Here is a 15,125-nt window from a genome sequence, read left to right on the forward strand (position 1 = left end):
TATTGTGGTCGGCGCGCGGCTGGTTACAACGAACGAACACTGCCACTTTGTGTGTATCTTTCTATGGCTGAATAACTGGCGAGAGCGGCTTAACTAGCACATCCCAGGCAGGACATAGGTATTGCCTGGTACAACGTAGCCATCAAAACGAAGGCGTTCTTCGATACAGCTTATGCTTCTCTCGACTTGAAGGAGTGATGCAACACAGCACGTAGAAGACTCGCGCTGGTGTCGGCCCTGGGCTGGGCTAGACTCGGGGTAATCGGCCTCGATCTGGGGTAAATGCTCACCGCCGAACGTCGGACCATCGCAACAAGCATGAGAACTGCCGACGAACCAGATTCCAGCAAAATGGCGCAATGACTCCACGTCAAGCACGCCTGCGCTAATGTACCTTGCAGAATGACTTGACTGTTGCTCCTTATTGATGTACCCTTTGTCTTCCCTACCTACAATACCGCCATCTCAATCACACTCTGAATATTCTGTCTTGTTCAGAGGCGAATTGCATTGCATCACTACCGATAGCGGACTCGATTTGACAAGCGAAGAACGAGACGCCACAAGATCATTCGAGCCAGTCCGTCCCTCGGACGCACAACCACAGCAACCATGGCTGGTGAAAGTTCCAAGGGCAAGGGCCCAGTCCTCGACATTGACGGCCACAACCTGCCTCCCTCACCGGCACCCAGCACGCCCCGCAGTGCAGGCAGGAAGTATGCCCTTGCGACCGAGCTTGTCTACACCGAGAGCACCGATCAGTACAACGCCAGCTCCGTCCCCATCTACCAGGTATGTGGCTGTCTGTCACAGCGATTGCCGTTGCAATTGCGACTGCACCAATTGGCTGGAAACGAGTGCTGACTGACGTGTGCAGTCCGCAACCTTCAAGCAGACCTCGGCGAGCGGCGGCGGCAGCGAGTATGACTACACGCGCTCTGGCAATCCTACACGAACCCACCTCGAGCGACACCTGGCCAAGATCATGAACGCGAACCGCGTACTCGTCGTTGGATCCGGCATGGGTGCCCTTGACGTCATCACGCGCCTGCTGCGACCGGGCGATGAAGTAGTAACCGGCGACGACTTGTACGGAGGAACCAACCGACTGCTGAAGTACCTCTCGACACACGGCGGCATCATCGTCCACCACGTAGACACGACGAACCCAGAGGCGGTGCGCAGCGTCGTCAACAGCAAGACCGCCATGGTCCTGCTCGAAACACCCACCAACCCCCTCATCAAGATCTGCGACATCCCCGCCATCGCACGCATGTCCCACGATGCAAACCCCGCTGCCGTCGTCTGCGTAGATAACACCATGATGTCGCCTATGCTGATGAACCCCCTTGATCTCGGCGCAGATGTCGTTTACGAATCGGGCACCAAATACCTCTCTGGCCACCACGACCTCATGGCGGGTGTCATCGCCATCAACGACTCGGCGCTGAGCGACAGACTCTACTTCACCATCAATGCCTCCGGCTGCGGTCTCTCTCCCTTCGACTCCTGGCTGCTTCTCCGCGGCATCAAGACCCTTGGCGTCCGCATGGAGAAGCAGCAAGCAAACACCATGCGCATCGCCACGTTCCTTGAGTCACATGGCTTCAAGGTGCGCTACCCGGGCCTGAAGTCGCACCCGCAGTACGATCTGCACTGGAGTATGGCCAGAGGCGCGGGTGCTGTCTTATCCTTCGAGACTGGCGATGTCACCGTATCTGAACGCATCGTCGAGAGCGCGAAGATCTGGGCCATTAGTGTATCCTTCGGCTGTGTCAACTCCTTGATCAGCATGCCGTGCCGTATGAGCCACGCCAGTATCGATGAGAAGACCAGGCGCGAGCGCAGCATGCCTGAGGACATCATCAGGTTGTGCGTTGGTATTGAGGATGCTGATGATCTGATCGATGACCTCAGCCGCGCAGTAAGTGACTCCAACTCGTTCACAAATACAAGAATCCAGTACTGACATGGCATAGCTCGTACAAGCTGGCGCCGTCAACCTGACGACCGAAAACTTCAGCGCCGTCAAACTGTCCTCCGCCGCCGAGGACCTGCCTGCTGTTGCACCTGCCACCGAGGACTAAGCGCCACACTCTTTCACCCCACCCCACCCCACCAAAAAGTCACCTCTGCCTGCCCTGAATCGGCAGGTTAACGTGATGCATCGCCCCCACAATTTTCCCCTCACCCAGCCGCCTCTGTCACTGTGCTTGGAGCGTTGAAGCGCAGTGTTAACGTGGTACATGACCGACTTGTTGGATCGCACGACTATATCATAACCATGTAGCAAGCGGGCGTCTTCTTCTTTTCTTTCTCGTGCTAGAAATGGTATCTCCTTCACGTCAATGAAATATCTTCGACTTCACCTCCTTGCTTGTGTATGATGGTATAACGGGGCTTGTCGCTATCTTGAACGTAAAGTTTCTTGGGAAATTGACTCATGCTATAGCTGTTGAGTGGAGTGCTATTCTGTGGTGTTGCGGGACGAGCCGTGGTGACGTTGCACCAAGCCGCGCAAGCCCAAACCGATGATCAAAGACCGGGTGTTTCTTGAAGCCGAAACCATATGCTTCGCAGTCACTACAGATTCAAAGGTCACTCTCATAAGCAAAACTCCGCGGCGCTCTGACTATGATAGACCACAGACACAGCACGGCAGGTCGCTATGTCTCCTCTCGGTGGCGTTCGTGGGCTGTCTTCGCTCTGTATGCCTAGCCGCCCTTTCGCGTTGTAAGAGAATCTGGCTGCAACATGGTCACTGTTGCAGACTCGTGAGAAAGAGAACAGATATTCTAGTCAGGCTAACTACCTTTACATTACCTTAGGTATCATTGATGAGTTAATGCGCAAGATCGACCCTACCGCGCCGCCCGAACCATGCGATTACTTCGACTTGATCGGTGGCACAAGTACAGGCGGATTGATCGCAATCATGCTGGGTCGGCTGCAAATGACAGTCGACGAATGTCGCGAGGCGTACCTCGAGCTGTCCACCAAGGCCTTCCAGCCTACTAGGAGATATGTAGCAGCACCAAAGTCATTGAAACCGTAGAAGTGGGTCGCTCAAGCTCGTTTCGACACAGCCGCCTTGGAAAAAGGGGTAAAGAGAATTGTTGTGAGGGCCTTGAAGAAAAAGCCTGAGAATGAGACTCTCAGTGACGCAGAGCTCGAAAACACACTGCTGTGGGACCCCGACTCAAAGTGCAAGGTGTATGGACAACCTCTTAATGGAGCTTCTCTGCGCTAACTCACTTACAGGTTCGTGACAGTAGTTGCGAGCTCGATGCCAGACAGACCGTCCGTCTTGACGAGCTATGAGTCAGTACGGTGGCCGCCGGATCTTCTTCGTTCTGTCTCCACCTGGGAAGCTGCTAGAGCTACGTCTGCTTCCAAGACCTTTTTTGATTCAATTGACATTGGCCCATACCATGAGATATTTCTGGACGGTGGGACTGGAGCCAAAACCCCTGTTAAAGTAGTCTAGAACGAGGCAAAAGACATCTGGAAGCCGAGTGTTCTTGAAAACGGCCTTCAGTGTTCCATTTCGATAGGTACTGGCGAACCGAACGTTGGCCATTTCGGAAGCAATTTCGAGCAGGTTGTACAAACTCTCAAGAACATTGCAAGCGAGACCGAGTACACAGCCGAGGATTTCTTAACCCGAAACTCTCAACTACACTCAACAAAGATACTTTAGGTTCAACCTACGAAGAGGCCTCGAAAATGTTGGGATAGAAGAAGCCGCCAAGCGGCCGAACATAGTTACAGCGACTCGAAGGTATCTAGTATCAGAAGACGACAGGAAGCGCTTGGAGAGATGCGCAAAAAACTTGCGAACTCGAGAATGCATGGTGGATTTTACTTAGTAAACGAACGGAGATGTTGCGAATGACCGTATTTGAACGTCTGGAATATGATATGCTAATGAAATATGATACAGGGACCAACCTACCTAACGTGGATAGATTTGTGTGGTTCTTTCCTGGATAGAATCTGGCTCGACGATGCTATTAGTTTGGCATTCAAGATGCAGGATGTGTGGCTTTTTGAAACATTGCTTATCAAGTTTGAGCAAGGGGAACATCAATACCTTGACTCGACGTTGGAGAATGCATTAGACAAAGCGTTGCAGAATAACCTCTCCAGCATCAGTGAACTGCTCATCTACCATGACAGCTCCCTCCATGGAAGGGCTCTTCAGGAGTGGAGTAAAAGTCTTCATCTTGCAGCTTCCATTGCTAATCTTACGCTGAGTCGGATGTTGCTACAGGATGGAAAATTCTTGAATCGACCAGGACACCTAAATCAAACACCACTCATGCTCGCATCCATTCACGGAGACATCGAATTGGTGCAATACCTTTTGGAGAAGAATTGTAGGTACGACCTCCAAGACTTGGAGGGCCATACCGCGTTGCATCATGCAATCTGCAGTCGCCACATTTGTGCATCGAGGCTCTTACATCGCACGGAGGCCTCCCGAACTGTCTAGATGGTGCACTTGAGGGTGCATTGGACAGAGGAGATCTCCATAGCTGTCGTCACACTCTTGATCTGAGGACGCTGTACGAAGAAGAGCAATCTGATCTCAGAGAACAGTAAATACCACCTCGACGTCTGAACTCTGCAGTCCACCTCCGCTCAGGCTCACGACGAAAGTTGTATTGATGAAAGCGACGGCTGTGATTCAGATGAGACTGAAAGTGAAGATTCTCACAGTGACCTCTCGAACGATGGAGATTACCCCTGAGACGAGGCGAATACCCCAGATGGCTTCTTCAGGGGAATGATGACTTGGACCTGAGGAGCCTCCGAGGAGGCTGATGGGGGACCATTACACTCACCAGGCTCCGCGTTCAGACTCCATACTTCTCATCGCCAATAACAGCACCGCGTAGCACCATTACGATCAGAGAGGAGATTGAATGGCCTCGGGATAGCTCATTCTTCCTAGCGTGGGCTGGCGCCATAACTGCAATCTTCTCATCCCAACCAAGCTGCTCGCTCCACATTCCTGTCTTACGCTGACTCAAGGCCTGTAGCGTTCTTGGTGAAAATAAACACCTGGCCACTGGACGCTTTCGTTTCATCATGTTTAGCCACTCTGACATTGAACTCACCATTGCTTCTCAACCCCAGAACGAAAAAGGCTTTTCAGAGTGGTTTGTTTCACCATCGCCGTATTCTAAATCCTTGCACCGCCAACTCTATAATCCACCTTCTACATGGTTATCGCGATGCTGAAACCACTGAAGATGATGCACACGTGCATCATCCTGTCTGACCTCCGGCCTTCCCACACAGCGACCGTGGTACCAATGTAGCCCAAGTCACCAACGGAGTCACACCCACTATTCACCAGTAACCAAGGTCTGGGCAGTGAGTTCAATGTACGGCTATGAAAACTCGGTCTTCAAAATGCTGTCTACAGACGGTGAGACTTTTAGCCGTGATGAGGCAAATGACGCATGTGTGTCTGTCAAGTGGCAAACTGCATAACTGCCTGCCTGTGCATCATCTGCATGGTGGAGGGGTCTGCTGACTGCACGGTGTACACGGGCCGTTGGACATCTTTGAACTTTCCATTGGATGGACAGAACCGCTTAGGTGTGGCTACATGCATACTCGGAATTGCCTGCTGCAGACCGGTTGCATGTACGCGTGGTGTGCCAGTGCCACGTTTATGTGGAGAGGTGGAAGTCAAGTGCAATCTAGCCTAGGTACGTTGCAGAGCCTCACCGATATGCACGGGCAGAGATGAAGCTCCAAGAGAGAAAGTTCAATGGGTGTGTGTGGTGTTTCTGCTATTTAAATGTCTCATGTATGAGGAAAAGGAAGGCGTGAAAGCCGGATATTGAACAAGTACTTATGATGCAAGGTAAAGAAAATGGAGGGCGGTCTCAAACAAACCCATCGTAGTATAATCTCCTCTCCACCTCCATCATCCTCTCCACACTCGGTGTCGGCGGTAGACTAGGCAATAATGTTATTTCAGAATCCGCATCGCTCCATCTGCTCTTCTTGAGGAGCGCTTTTGCCGGCATGCGGACCGCGAGATCAGTGACTCCATCCTCGAAATCAAACTCCGGCAGCATGCTCTCCCTCAGCATACATGTAGCTCTTGTTCCCTTCTCGTTGATGTCTTCTTGACTCTGCCGCCAGACCGTCGTTATCGCATCCCAGTATCTGTTCGGCTCTTTCCGCGCGTGGTCGACATGTCCCGAGTTCTCGAAGATGACTTCGGTGACGGCGCCGCTGTGCTCCATGGACTCGCCTGCATGCTCGTATACATCTTGCCATGCGATGAGCCCATCTCCTTTGGAGTAGAGGTAGCATCTTGGGACCCTGAGGTCGAAAAGCTGAGAGTCGAGGAGCTGCTTTCGGCTTCTCGAGACGGGGTTGTTGTCATACCCAATGACAATGTGGTACATCATCCATATCACACCCAGAATTAACGTTGCAACGATAGTTGCCAGTTGCTTGAGTACCGGTATGGGCGGGAAGGATTTTGCGAGCGCAGAACAAAGACGCAGATACCGTGGATGGCCTGGCGTGCTGTCGAGATATAGAGCAGAGAGTGGGAGGCGCGTGCCAGTGATGCGCTGGTAGGCAACTGCGAGTTCGCATGCTTTGTTACTCCCACCTTCTGAAAACACGTGCATCAGTATGCCCCCGTTGTTGCGGCATGGAACATGTTGGAGATTAGAGATGTACTTGATGGCAGGTTGGAGGCGTTCTTGTTTCCGTACAGAGCTTCGAAAGACGAAGTCTGCCGATGATGTTGTGATGACCATGATGTGTGAGGATGGGAACATGGTCGAGTACTCCGAAGTGTATTTGGAGATGTGGCGGCCGTGAGCACCGGTCCATGTCATAAGCAGGATCAGAGACGGCGCTGAGATGTCTTCTGTAGGCGTCGAGGGTGTCGAAGGGATACGGTCCCATATCGTTGCGGCAATGCGTTCGAAACCTGGAATGGCATCGTGCGGTGTCTTGGTTTGGACCATTATGACAACGTCTGAAACGATTGGAGACGTAGGTTGGAATGAGTGTATTTGAGGTCACTGAGCTCAGCTCTGCAGGGAAAGGCTGCGACGATTGGGTCGCTGATGGTGTACCTCGTACCTTTACGGTCACCGAGACGTTTGCTTATGTAGGTCAGATTTAGATGCACCTAGCAACCCACCACACCCATACACTGCCACTCAGCTTGAAAGAAACATAAAGACGGTTCGCAAACCAATAAATTGAGCCTTAACAGTTCCACGCAATCTCGCGGCAATGCCGACATTGGAAAAAGCTGTCTGGAACATCACTATGCTTTTCGCGGTAGCGGAATTGTCTCCTTGATAGCGCTTGTGTCCCTTTCAATTGTGCTGGACTGCGTGTGTCGGCTCGTAGTTGCGTCCACCACCGTTCCCCATAGTCGCTAGTAAGGACTCAATCGAGAGGAAGCACAAGCCTTCGTCTGCTGCACGAGAGCCGCAACTTCCACGGAGCGTCCTCAGAACGGAGACTCCGACCCATGAAAGCAGTATAGCGTGCAGCTACCAATCCTACACGAGAGCGCTACCGCGTGTTTCTTGGTGCTCGGGTCGATTTGCAGGAGCCGGCGATCAACGAGGCTTGCGCACAGGCTCTCCTATCGTTGGTCGTCTAGGAACGCAATCTGCACGCGAGGTTTGGTGCAGCTGAGGTGGGGGATATGCAGAACGGGCAAGGATGGTGGCTTATTTCTAGAGCTGAAGCATGGAATGGCGCACTGTTCGGTGTACAAGTGCCAGTCCGGTTCCGAAAAGTGGGCCATTCGTTTCCCGATCGAGCAGCGCGCCACCCCTGATAGGCTGTCTTTGAGGTAAGGCTGAGCTGACAGGTGTGAGTTTTTGCACCGTCTCCAAGCCTATCTTTTACCGCGTCAGCTTGCAAAATGTGCGTTTGCATGCTGCGGATTTATGCATGTTGACAACCGAGTGGGCGTAGGCTTCCACATTCACAAATGCCATCAACGCTTCCAGCGTGCACATGGTCTGCTTCGGTAAGCCACTGGTGTCCAGCGGTGGGACCCTATAGTCTGTTTGAGGCGAGGCTGAGCTGCGTTTGATAGTGTCAGTTGCCGTGCAAATAGTACACGGGAGGCACGGCGATTCCGTGAGCAAGTCCATGTACCTGATTTGGTATCACCGTAACTGTTATATAGTCGAGGACATGCGTCGAACGAGATGCTGTTACCAGAACAAAGAACCTTCCACTTCCATCAGGCTCTTGACCTGCAGTGACTGTCTCGATTTAGCTACAATACCTCAGCCACCAACCAGTATCATGGCGTCAGCGCACATGGAGAGCCTCACCCATCCCCTCAAGCCGCAGCAATTGGTTGGCTCGCATTCACTAAACGCAAATAACGGTCACACATGGAACGACTCAGAGCACCCTCGTTACGATACAGCGGAGGTATCGCCATGCACATTCCCGTCAGAGGGGCTCCAATCAGTGAATGACAACAAAGGTGTGCGGGTCTTACTGTCTTGGCCTTCTATTGGTGTCTTTTCTGACCGGGGATCTGTAGTCGTAGATGCCTTCCCATACTCTGTATATAGACCGGCGTCTGTATCCTCGAGGGAGGCTCTCGCAACTCACCCCACACCGTTCGCGCATTCACCTGTGACTTCGTCCACGCCTACTCGCCCTCAGGCCAAACGACCAGTATCATCCTGCCTCTCTTCTGGATCAAGCATGGGCTCCGACATCGAGGCCAAGGCTGAGGCTATAGCGCCTTCAGATTGGAAGCCTACCAAGAATGAGTTACTCGTAATGATCAGTCTGAGCTTCATCTCACTGATGGTTGCCTTGGACGCAACTGTCCTCGTTACTGTACTGCCCGTACGTATTCCTGATAACCATACAATACAGGTTGTTGACTTCAAACAGGAGATCTCACACTCTCTCAATGGAACATCGGCCGAAGCTTTTTGGGCAGGTACTTCATAGTAGGGATTCAACACTGTGATAGAGATTTACGCTAACTGGGTCAACAGTCTTCTGACCTCCGCCGTCTTTCAGCCGGTCATTGCTTCGATCTCTTCCAGCTTTGGTCGCCAGCAGATGCTGTTATTTTCCTTGACTTTTGTATGTGGACTCACATGTTCGGATCCCACGAATTTTCCTGACAAGCCTAGTTCACTGTCGGTACCATCCTCTGTTCGGTCGCCCACAGCTTCACTGTATTACTCGTTGGACGTTCCGTCCAGGGCATTGGTGGCGGTGGCATCATTACCACAACCCAGGTGATTTTCTGCGACATCGTACCCTTGAGACAGCGACCGAAGTTCTTTGCTATGGTCCTTGGCGCTTGGTCTATTGGAACCATCGTCGGGCCTGTGGTCGGTGGCTCTCTAGTCGAGCATGCGTCGTGGCGGTGGTAGGTTGCATTTCATCCATCTGCACACAAGCTACGCTGACACAGTCAAAAGGTGTTTCCACATTAATTATCCCTTCTGTGGCATCAGTTTTCTCGTTGCTGCTTACTTTGTCCGTATGAACGCGACCACGCAACTCACGTTTGCGCAGAAATTGAAGCAGACTGACTGGATCGGTGCCCTACTCTTCATTGGAAGCTTCACTTGCTTCCTCGTCGGTCTTTCTTTTGGTGGTGTGCAGCACCCTTGGTCCTCTGTCGCTACACTGGCGCCCATGATCGTAGGTCTGATCGGCATTGCTATGTTCTTAGGTTGGCAGGTGTACAGAAAACCACACAGCCTACTACCTATGTCCATATTCTACAACTGGTCGGCAATTTCTGCATTCTACTCTGCCATGATCAATGGTCTCGTCGTAAGTGCTTCCTAGATGTCCCGATAAACCTGCGCTGACATGTCCTAGCTTTTCACGGCTCTTTACTACCTTCCCTTTTTCTCCATGTCCGTTCGTGGTCAATCACCAACCCAGGCAGGTATTGACCTGTTCCCTGCTGTCTGTTTTGTTGTTCCTGGTTCTATCGTTGTCGCGGTCTTGTCCACAAGGCTCGGAAGATTTCGATGGGCTATCTGGCTTGGCTGGGCTATCACCACGATTTCTTATGGCATCTTCATTGTTTTCGACATCCACACCAAGATGGTGGTCATCGCCGTAGCCCTTGCTCTTTTTGGGATCGGCTCTGGCATGGTCTTGACCAGCGTCAACGTCGGTATTCAAGCCATCTCCAGAGTCGAGGACTGTGCCATGGCCGCTAGTATGTACGGTTTCTTCCGCAGTCTCGGTATGCCCATCGGTGTTGCAGTAAGTCTGCCTTTCCACATCCACGGTTATTAAGCTAACAACAAGTAGCTGTCAGGAACTGTCTTTCAGAACACTATGTCAAGCAAGCTGTCAGAGCTTGGTCTGCCCGCACGCATCGCTCACGACTCCGAGCAGTATATCTTCGTTCTTCGAGCGATGGCAGACGGAGCCCAGAAGAATGCGATTCGAGAGTCTTACATGCATGGTTTCCACTCGGTATTCATCTTCGTGACGGCCGTATCAGGAAGCGCGCTCATTGCTAGCTTGGTGATCCGTAAGTTCAGCATGGACAAGATACTGCTTACCACGTACTCGGTCAAATGAACTGGAACACCGTGCTTTGTTCCTTTTTGCATTCTCTTCAAAACTAGAACCTTCCTCCTCTGATAGATACCATGATGCTAAAAGTAATTGAACATTTATTTTGAATCGACACAACAAATGCATTGTGATCTGGAGCAGCTTCTATATTTCATGTTCTCTTAACCATTCCGGATCCCGAGCTTGAGATCTGCAAGGATCACATCGGTCGGACCGCAGAGGGAGTCATATTAAAACCATCCAACAGGCCTGTCGAGACTCCTGTTTCCTGTAGAGACTTGGACTGGAGCTTGCCATCGCCATTGGAGAGCAAACTAGTGATCCTTGAAACGCTGCGCATTATGCACGAGCCATCCAGACGAAGACGTCTGATGCTGTGACCCCGAAGGATTCGCGAACACCCGAAGCGACCTTGGCGCCATACGAGATGAGATGGCTGTACGGCGACTGGTGGGGTCAGCGAAAGTCATGTTGGCAGAGATACGGTAAGTACGACAGCTATGGTACTAGCGATGAAGCAATAGGATGCAGTTGTATGGAATAGCGATTGGACGGTAGAGGACAACGCCCATGGGGTCGGTAGCATCAGAAGGCATGACAACGCGCTCTCTTATGTGGTAATGTAACAGCCCCCCCATTCTCGCCCTAGGGACAACACCTGGAGGTTTTTAGCAGTATGTTGGGAAGAACCTTTGAATTCCTCTAGAAAGACTTGCGGTGATGTGGAAACTTGGAGGCTTGTGGAACTTCTGGAAGACTACTCTTAGTGCCTTCCAACTTTTTGCAAGAGTACACGCTTGTACCTGGGCTTCCCTGCAACATGAGAGCGGAATGGGCCAAGCGACATGGAGGCTGCATTGCGTTCCTGGGTGATATGTGCACAAGGGTGAGACGCGCTAGCGCTCCACGTGCAAAACGTCAACAAATGCTCAGATGGGTACCTTCGATCCTACACATTACTGGCTGTTCCGTTCCGGGAAACGCTTATGGCTGGACACGCCGTCCCGTAGCCTTGCGTCCTTACCGCGCCGCATTGCCCAGGCTCTAGGTGCCTTTTGAGCCAGACAAGCCGTGTGAAAGCATACGACTGTCCTGGATCCTACCGGTAGTCGATTCGCTACTGATCAGAACACGACAGGTAGTTCCCGATGACGCGAAACGCGCTAGCCTATTCTTCGGTATCTAGCAATTTCGATTAATGTACGAAAACCACGGTCTTATCCTCCTTCCTCTCTGGGGACAGAACTCCTTACACATTGTCTCAAGTTGATCCGTGGCAAAACCAAGTGGGTGACGGTCAATACGAACGACGCTCAGCATTGCCGCACAACCTTGCGAATATCACGTTGGACCTCCTGGTCGCGCTGCGCTGTTCAGCACGCCCTGCACCAGTCAGCGCGCCACGACGACAGCTCGCTCGCGTCAAAGAGCGCGCGCGCGCGCCTTCATGTCAATGGATGGTTGGCTAAAGTATTCAGTACGCGCTTTGTGGCAGAAGCAGCGCTTGTGGATAGCTTCACTGGTGTAGTGTCCGAGATCGGTGCGGTGACATCTCCAGATCGCCCACAACGGCGCTGCACGCTTCAACGAACCGATCCTTCGATGCGTCATCCAGGAACCAGCTGCATGACCCCTTACAAGGGCCTGGTACGCCAGGTGCTGTTACGAATGCACGTTGTGCGCTTTTGATAGGTGAAGCGTGCTCTTATCCACGGGACCGTGCGATCGTTCTAGCAGGCCTCAAGACATTCACCCGAGACCCGGCCTTCCCGTTGAACGCCTTCAACAAGTCCAGCGGCGCACGGAGAAGGCTGCAACCAGAGTCATTCGACGCTGCTTCCCCAAGATCTATCGTTCGTCATTGTCGCTGGCCCTTGGGCTCCCTGTGCACATCAAACACGTTACGCGCTTGACGTCTTGGCGCGCTTTCGCGACCTAAGCCTTGCCCCAACTCTGGGTTCGTGACCAGGATCAGGTCATGCTACCACGAGGGCTCGGGCATTTCTGCGACCAACCCTCCAATTTCGCTTCTTCCATGCCTTTTCTAGAACAATTCCCAACCCGCGCTCCCCGCTGCAATCTGATGATGTGATATAACAACCTCGTCGCACCAACGCCAGCTGATGCCTGTCCGGGTACACGTTCGTCCACTCCTTTGCCCCCTAATATTTGTCGCCGTTACCTGGATACCCCTCATCAACCCCGGTGCGCGCCCCAAAATCGGTTGCATTGGACTGAACGAACGGTATCTTCGGCATGTCAAGAAGTTGTTACTCGTAGTATTGGAACCTGCTAGTCATTGGGATTTTGTGTCAAGATGGAGGACTATGTTGATATCCCCGAGGAGTCACGGCGACACATCGAGGCTTTGTTGGCAAGACATCATCCGCAAATGATTCAGAGAATGTTTTCACAGACACTCGAGTCTCGTAGGTTTGGTGTTCTTACCTGCTTGACACTAGGCTTACGGTAGACAGGTCGCAATTCTGTATCATCTCTGGCATCCACAAACACCACTGCGACGAGCTCAACTTCGTCATCTGGCTCCTCGTGGCGATCCCGCTTGTCCATCGCATCGACTTTCTCCACTTCCACTGGTAGCAGCGATGCGGCCTCGGTCGCTTCATCGGCCTCTTCGCGCTTCAAGCTGAGAGGAGCAGGGCCCCGTTCGTATCCAGTTGGCCTTGATCCAACCCGGCCCGTTCCTGCTATGTTGACGCCTGCTTCTGATGTTAGCAGTCCCCTTGACAGTCAGCTTGAGCATGGTGTTACTCCCACAGACGATATCAGCATCGCCTCAGACATCTTATTTCCCGATGAGAAAGGTCAAAGCCAGTCTGGGGAGTCGTACATGTTTTGTACTTACTGCGCCGAACAAAAGTCTCTGAAGACCTTCAAGGCAAAGTCTGACTGGAAGAAGCATGAAATGAGGATGCATGAGACTGGCGAAGATTGGGGTTGTGTGGTGATTGGGTGTAGTCGCATTTTCGATCGTCAGAAAGATTTCATCAAGCACCACCAACGTTACCACTCTGGACGGCCCCTGCCCTCTTTGACGGACATTGGCATTACTCTGCTCCCCAGAAGAGTCTTCGGTTGTGGCTTCGACAAGTGCAAGGAAGTGAGCATTGGTTGGGACGACCGGTGTGATCACGTTGCAAAACATATGAAAAACGGTGCAACATCCGAGCAGTGGAGGTACTCGAACGTGCTACGTAACCTGATACGACAAGAAGCGCTACACGAGACTTGGAAGGAAATAGTCGCTTGTCTGGATGAGCGATTGAAAGAGAATCGAGCGCAGATCAGCTGGTGCCCTGACAATACCAGAGTCTTACGACAGAAGCTGCAATGCTGTGACCTCAGACCAAGTCGGGAGGAGGTTCTCATTACGGCTCTGAGCTTGCGGTCCGATATTGTAGTGGACGCTGTTCACCAACAGCTTCCGACTGGCTTCGTCACCCCTAGCAGAGACTCTGTGCCGCATGTCGACAGGTTGACCCGTGAGCAACGCATGCAGATACTCATCGGACACTCGAACGTCCAACTATCTCGGACAAGACTGGCAGGTCTCAATGCCGCCTTGCTTGGCGTCACAACGCACACGCCAAACTATCATTGCGGATCGTCGCCCTTTGCTGAGCCCAACTCGCCCACTATCGATACGACCGAGCGGCGTATCAGCTACATGGATATAGACCCAGGAGATTACTTAGACGTCGCGCAGCCTCCCATACCGGATCTTCATCTCAGCATGAGCGCGCCTCAAATCCATACTCCTGTCACCGACAACGGGCAGTCACTGCAACAACAGCCGGCCAACTACATCGACCAGAACAAGTCATCCCCGAATCCGCTGGGGCGGTACTACCCCAACTACTTCGATGTTGCACCCCAGTTCGAAGAGTCACAGTATTACGACCGACCGTCACTCGGTCAGATGATTGCAAAGCCTCTGCACAAGATTGGTAACCGCTTGAGCCCATCCAGAAACAGCTCACGACCGACATCACATGTTGAGCAAAGCCATGCCGACATCGATTTCGGCATTCAAAACCCAGTGGCAGCTTTGAGCATGCGTAACATGCATGCACACATTCAACCGCAGCAGCATATGCAGTCATCGCAACATTACCAGCAGCAACATGCACAACAGCAGCCGCAACAGCAACAGCAACAGCAACAGCAACCAATTGTGCATCCCCAGCCCCAACACTTCCGCAACCCTGCACAAATGCAGGGTCAACTACATTTGTTCACGACTCACAACTAGCGATGTTGACGACATCATTATTTTGGCATTCAGCGAGCATATGGACGTTTCGTTTGTTTTTTTATTGATACCCCGTGCTTCGGCACCTTGATAGATGTGTACTATAAAGTATTGTGCATTGTGGAGAATAGAGCCGTCAGGCAAGTCTCGATATACCAGCTTGATTTCTATCTTCGCCGAGTGCTGCGTGGTTGTGCTTATCCAGAGCCAGTCGTGATCGTCCGCAAAGCCGATGATCGTCGCTCGTAAGAGT

The 15,125-nt window shown here is 52.2% G+C and overlaps 4 protein-coding genes across 4 annotated transcripts, besides 2 other annotated features; 3 read left to right on the forward strand and 1 right to left on the reverse strand.

Annotated features, from left to right (window-relative positions):
• Positions 1-612: 612 nt before the first annotated feature.
• Positions 613-2,087, forward strand: EKO05_0010979 (Cystathionine beta-lyase; the record flags this gene model as incomplete). Its single annotated transcript, XM_038943808.1, has 3 exons — positions 613-792; positions 878-1,924; positions 1,980-2,087. The coding sequence occupies 3 exons, from the start codon at positions 613-615 to the stop codon at positions 2,085-2,087; spliced, it is 1,335 nt and encodes a 444-aa protein (XP_038793239.1).
• Positions 2,088-5,903: 3,816 nt separating this feature from the next.
• On the reverse strand, positions 5,904-7,010 carry EKO05_0010980 (uncharacterized protein; the record flags this gene model as incomplete). The annotated part of the gene is made up of 1 exon (XM_038947372.1): positions 5,904-7,010. One exon carries the CDS (start codon positions 7,008-7,010, stop codon positions 5,904-5,906), a length of 1,107 nt encoding a protein of 368 aa, XP_038793240.1.
• Positions 6,778-6,811: a tandem repeat.
• Positions 7,011-8,163: 1,153 nt separating the features above from the next.
• On the forward strand, positions 8,164-10,602 carry EKO05_0010981 (uncharacterized protein; the record flags this gene model as incomplete). The annotated part of the gene is made up of 8 exons (XM_038943751.2): positions 8,164-8,509; positions 8,570-8,883; positions 8,932-8,990; positions 9,039-9,129; positions 9,180-9,421; positions 9,474-9,834; positions 9,883-10,278; positions 10,327-10,602. The coding sequence occupies 8 exons, from the start codon at positions 8,164-8,166 to the stop codon at positions 10,600-10,602; spliced, it is 2,085 nt and encodes a 694-aa protein (XP_038793241.2).
• Positions 10,603-12,916: 2,314 nt separating this feature from the next.
• Positions 12,917-14,872, forward strand: EKO05_0010982 (uncharacterized protein; the record flags this gene model as incomplete). Its single annotated transcript, XM_038943953.1, has 2 exons — positions 12,917-13,028; positions 13,077-14,872. The coding sequence occupies 2 exons, from the start codon at positions 12,917-12,919 to the stop codon at positions 14,870-14,872; spliced, it is 1,908 nt and encodes a 635-aa protein (XP_038793242.1).
• Positions 14,750-14,789: a tandem repeat.
• Positions 14,873-15,125: the final 253 nt, after the last annotated feature.

Source organism: Ascochyta rabiei, chromosome 21 (assembly GCF_004011695.2).
Source record: "Ascochyta rabiei chromosome 21, complete sequence".
In the NCBI taxonomy this organism is placed as follows: domain Eukaryota; kingdom Fungi; phylum Ascomycota; class Dothideomycetes; order Pleosporales; family Didymellaceae; genus Ascochyta; species Ascochyta rabiei.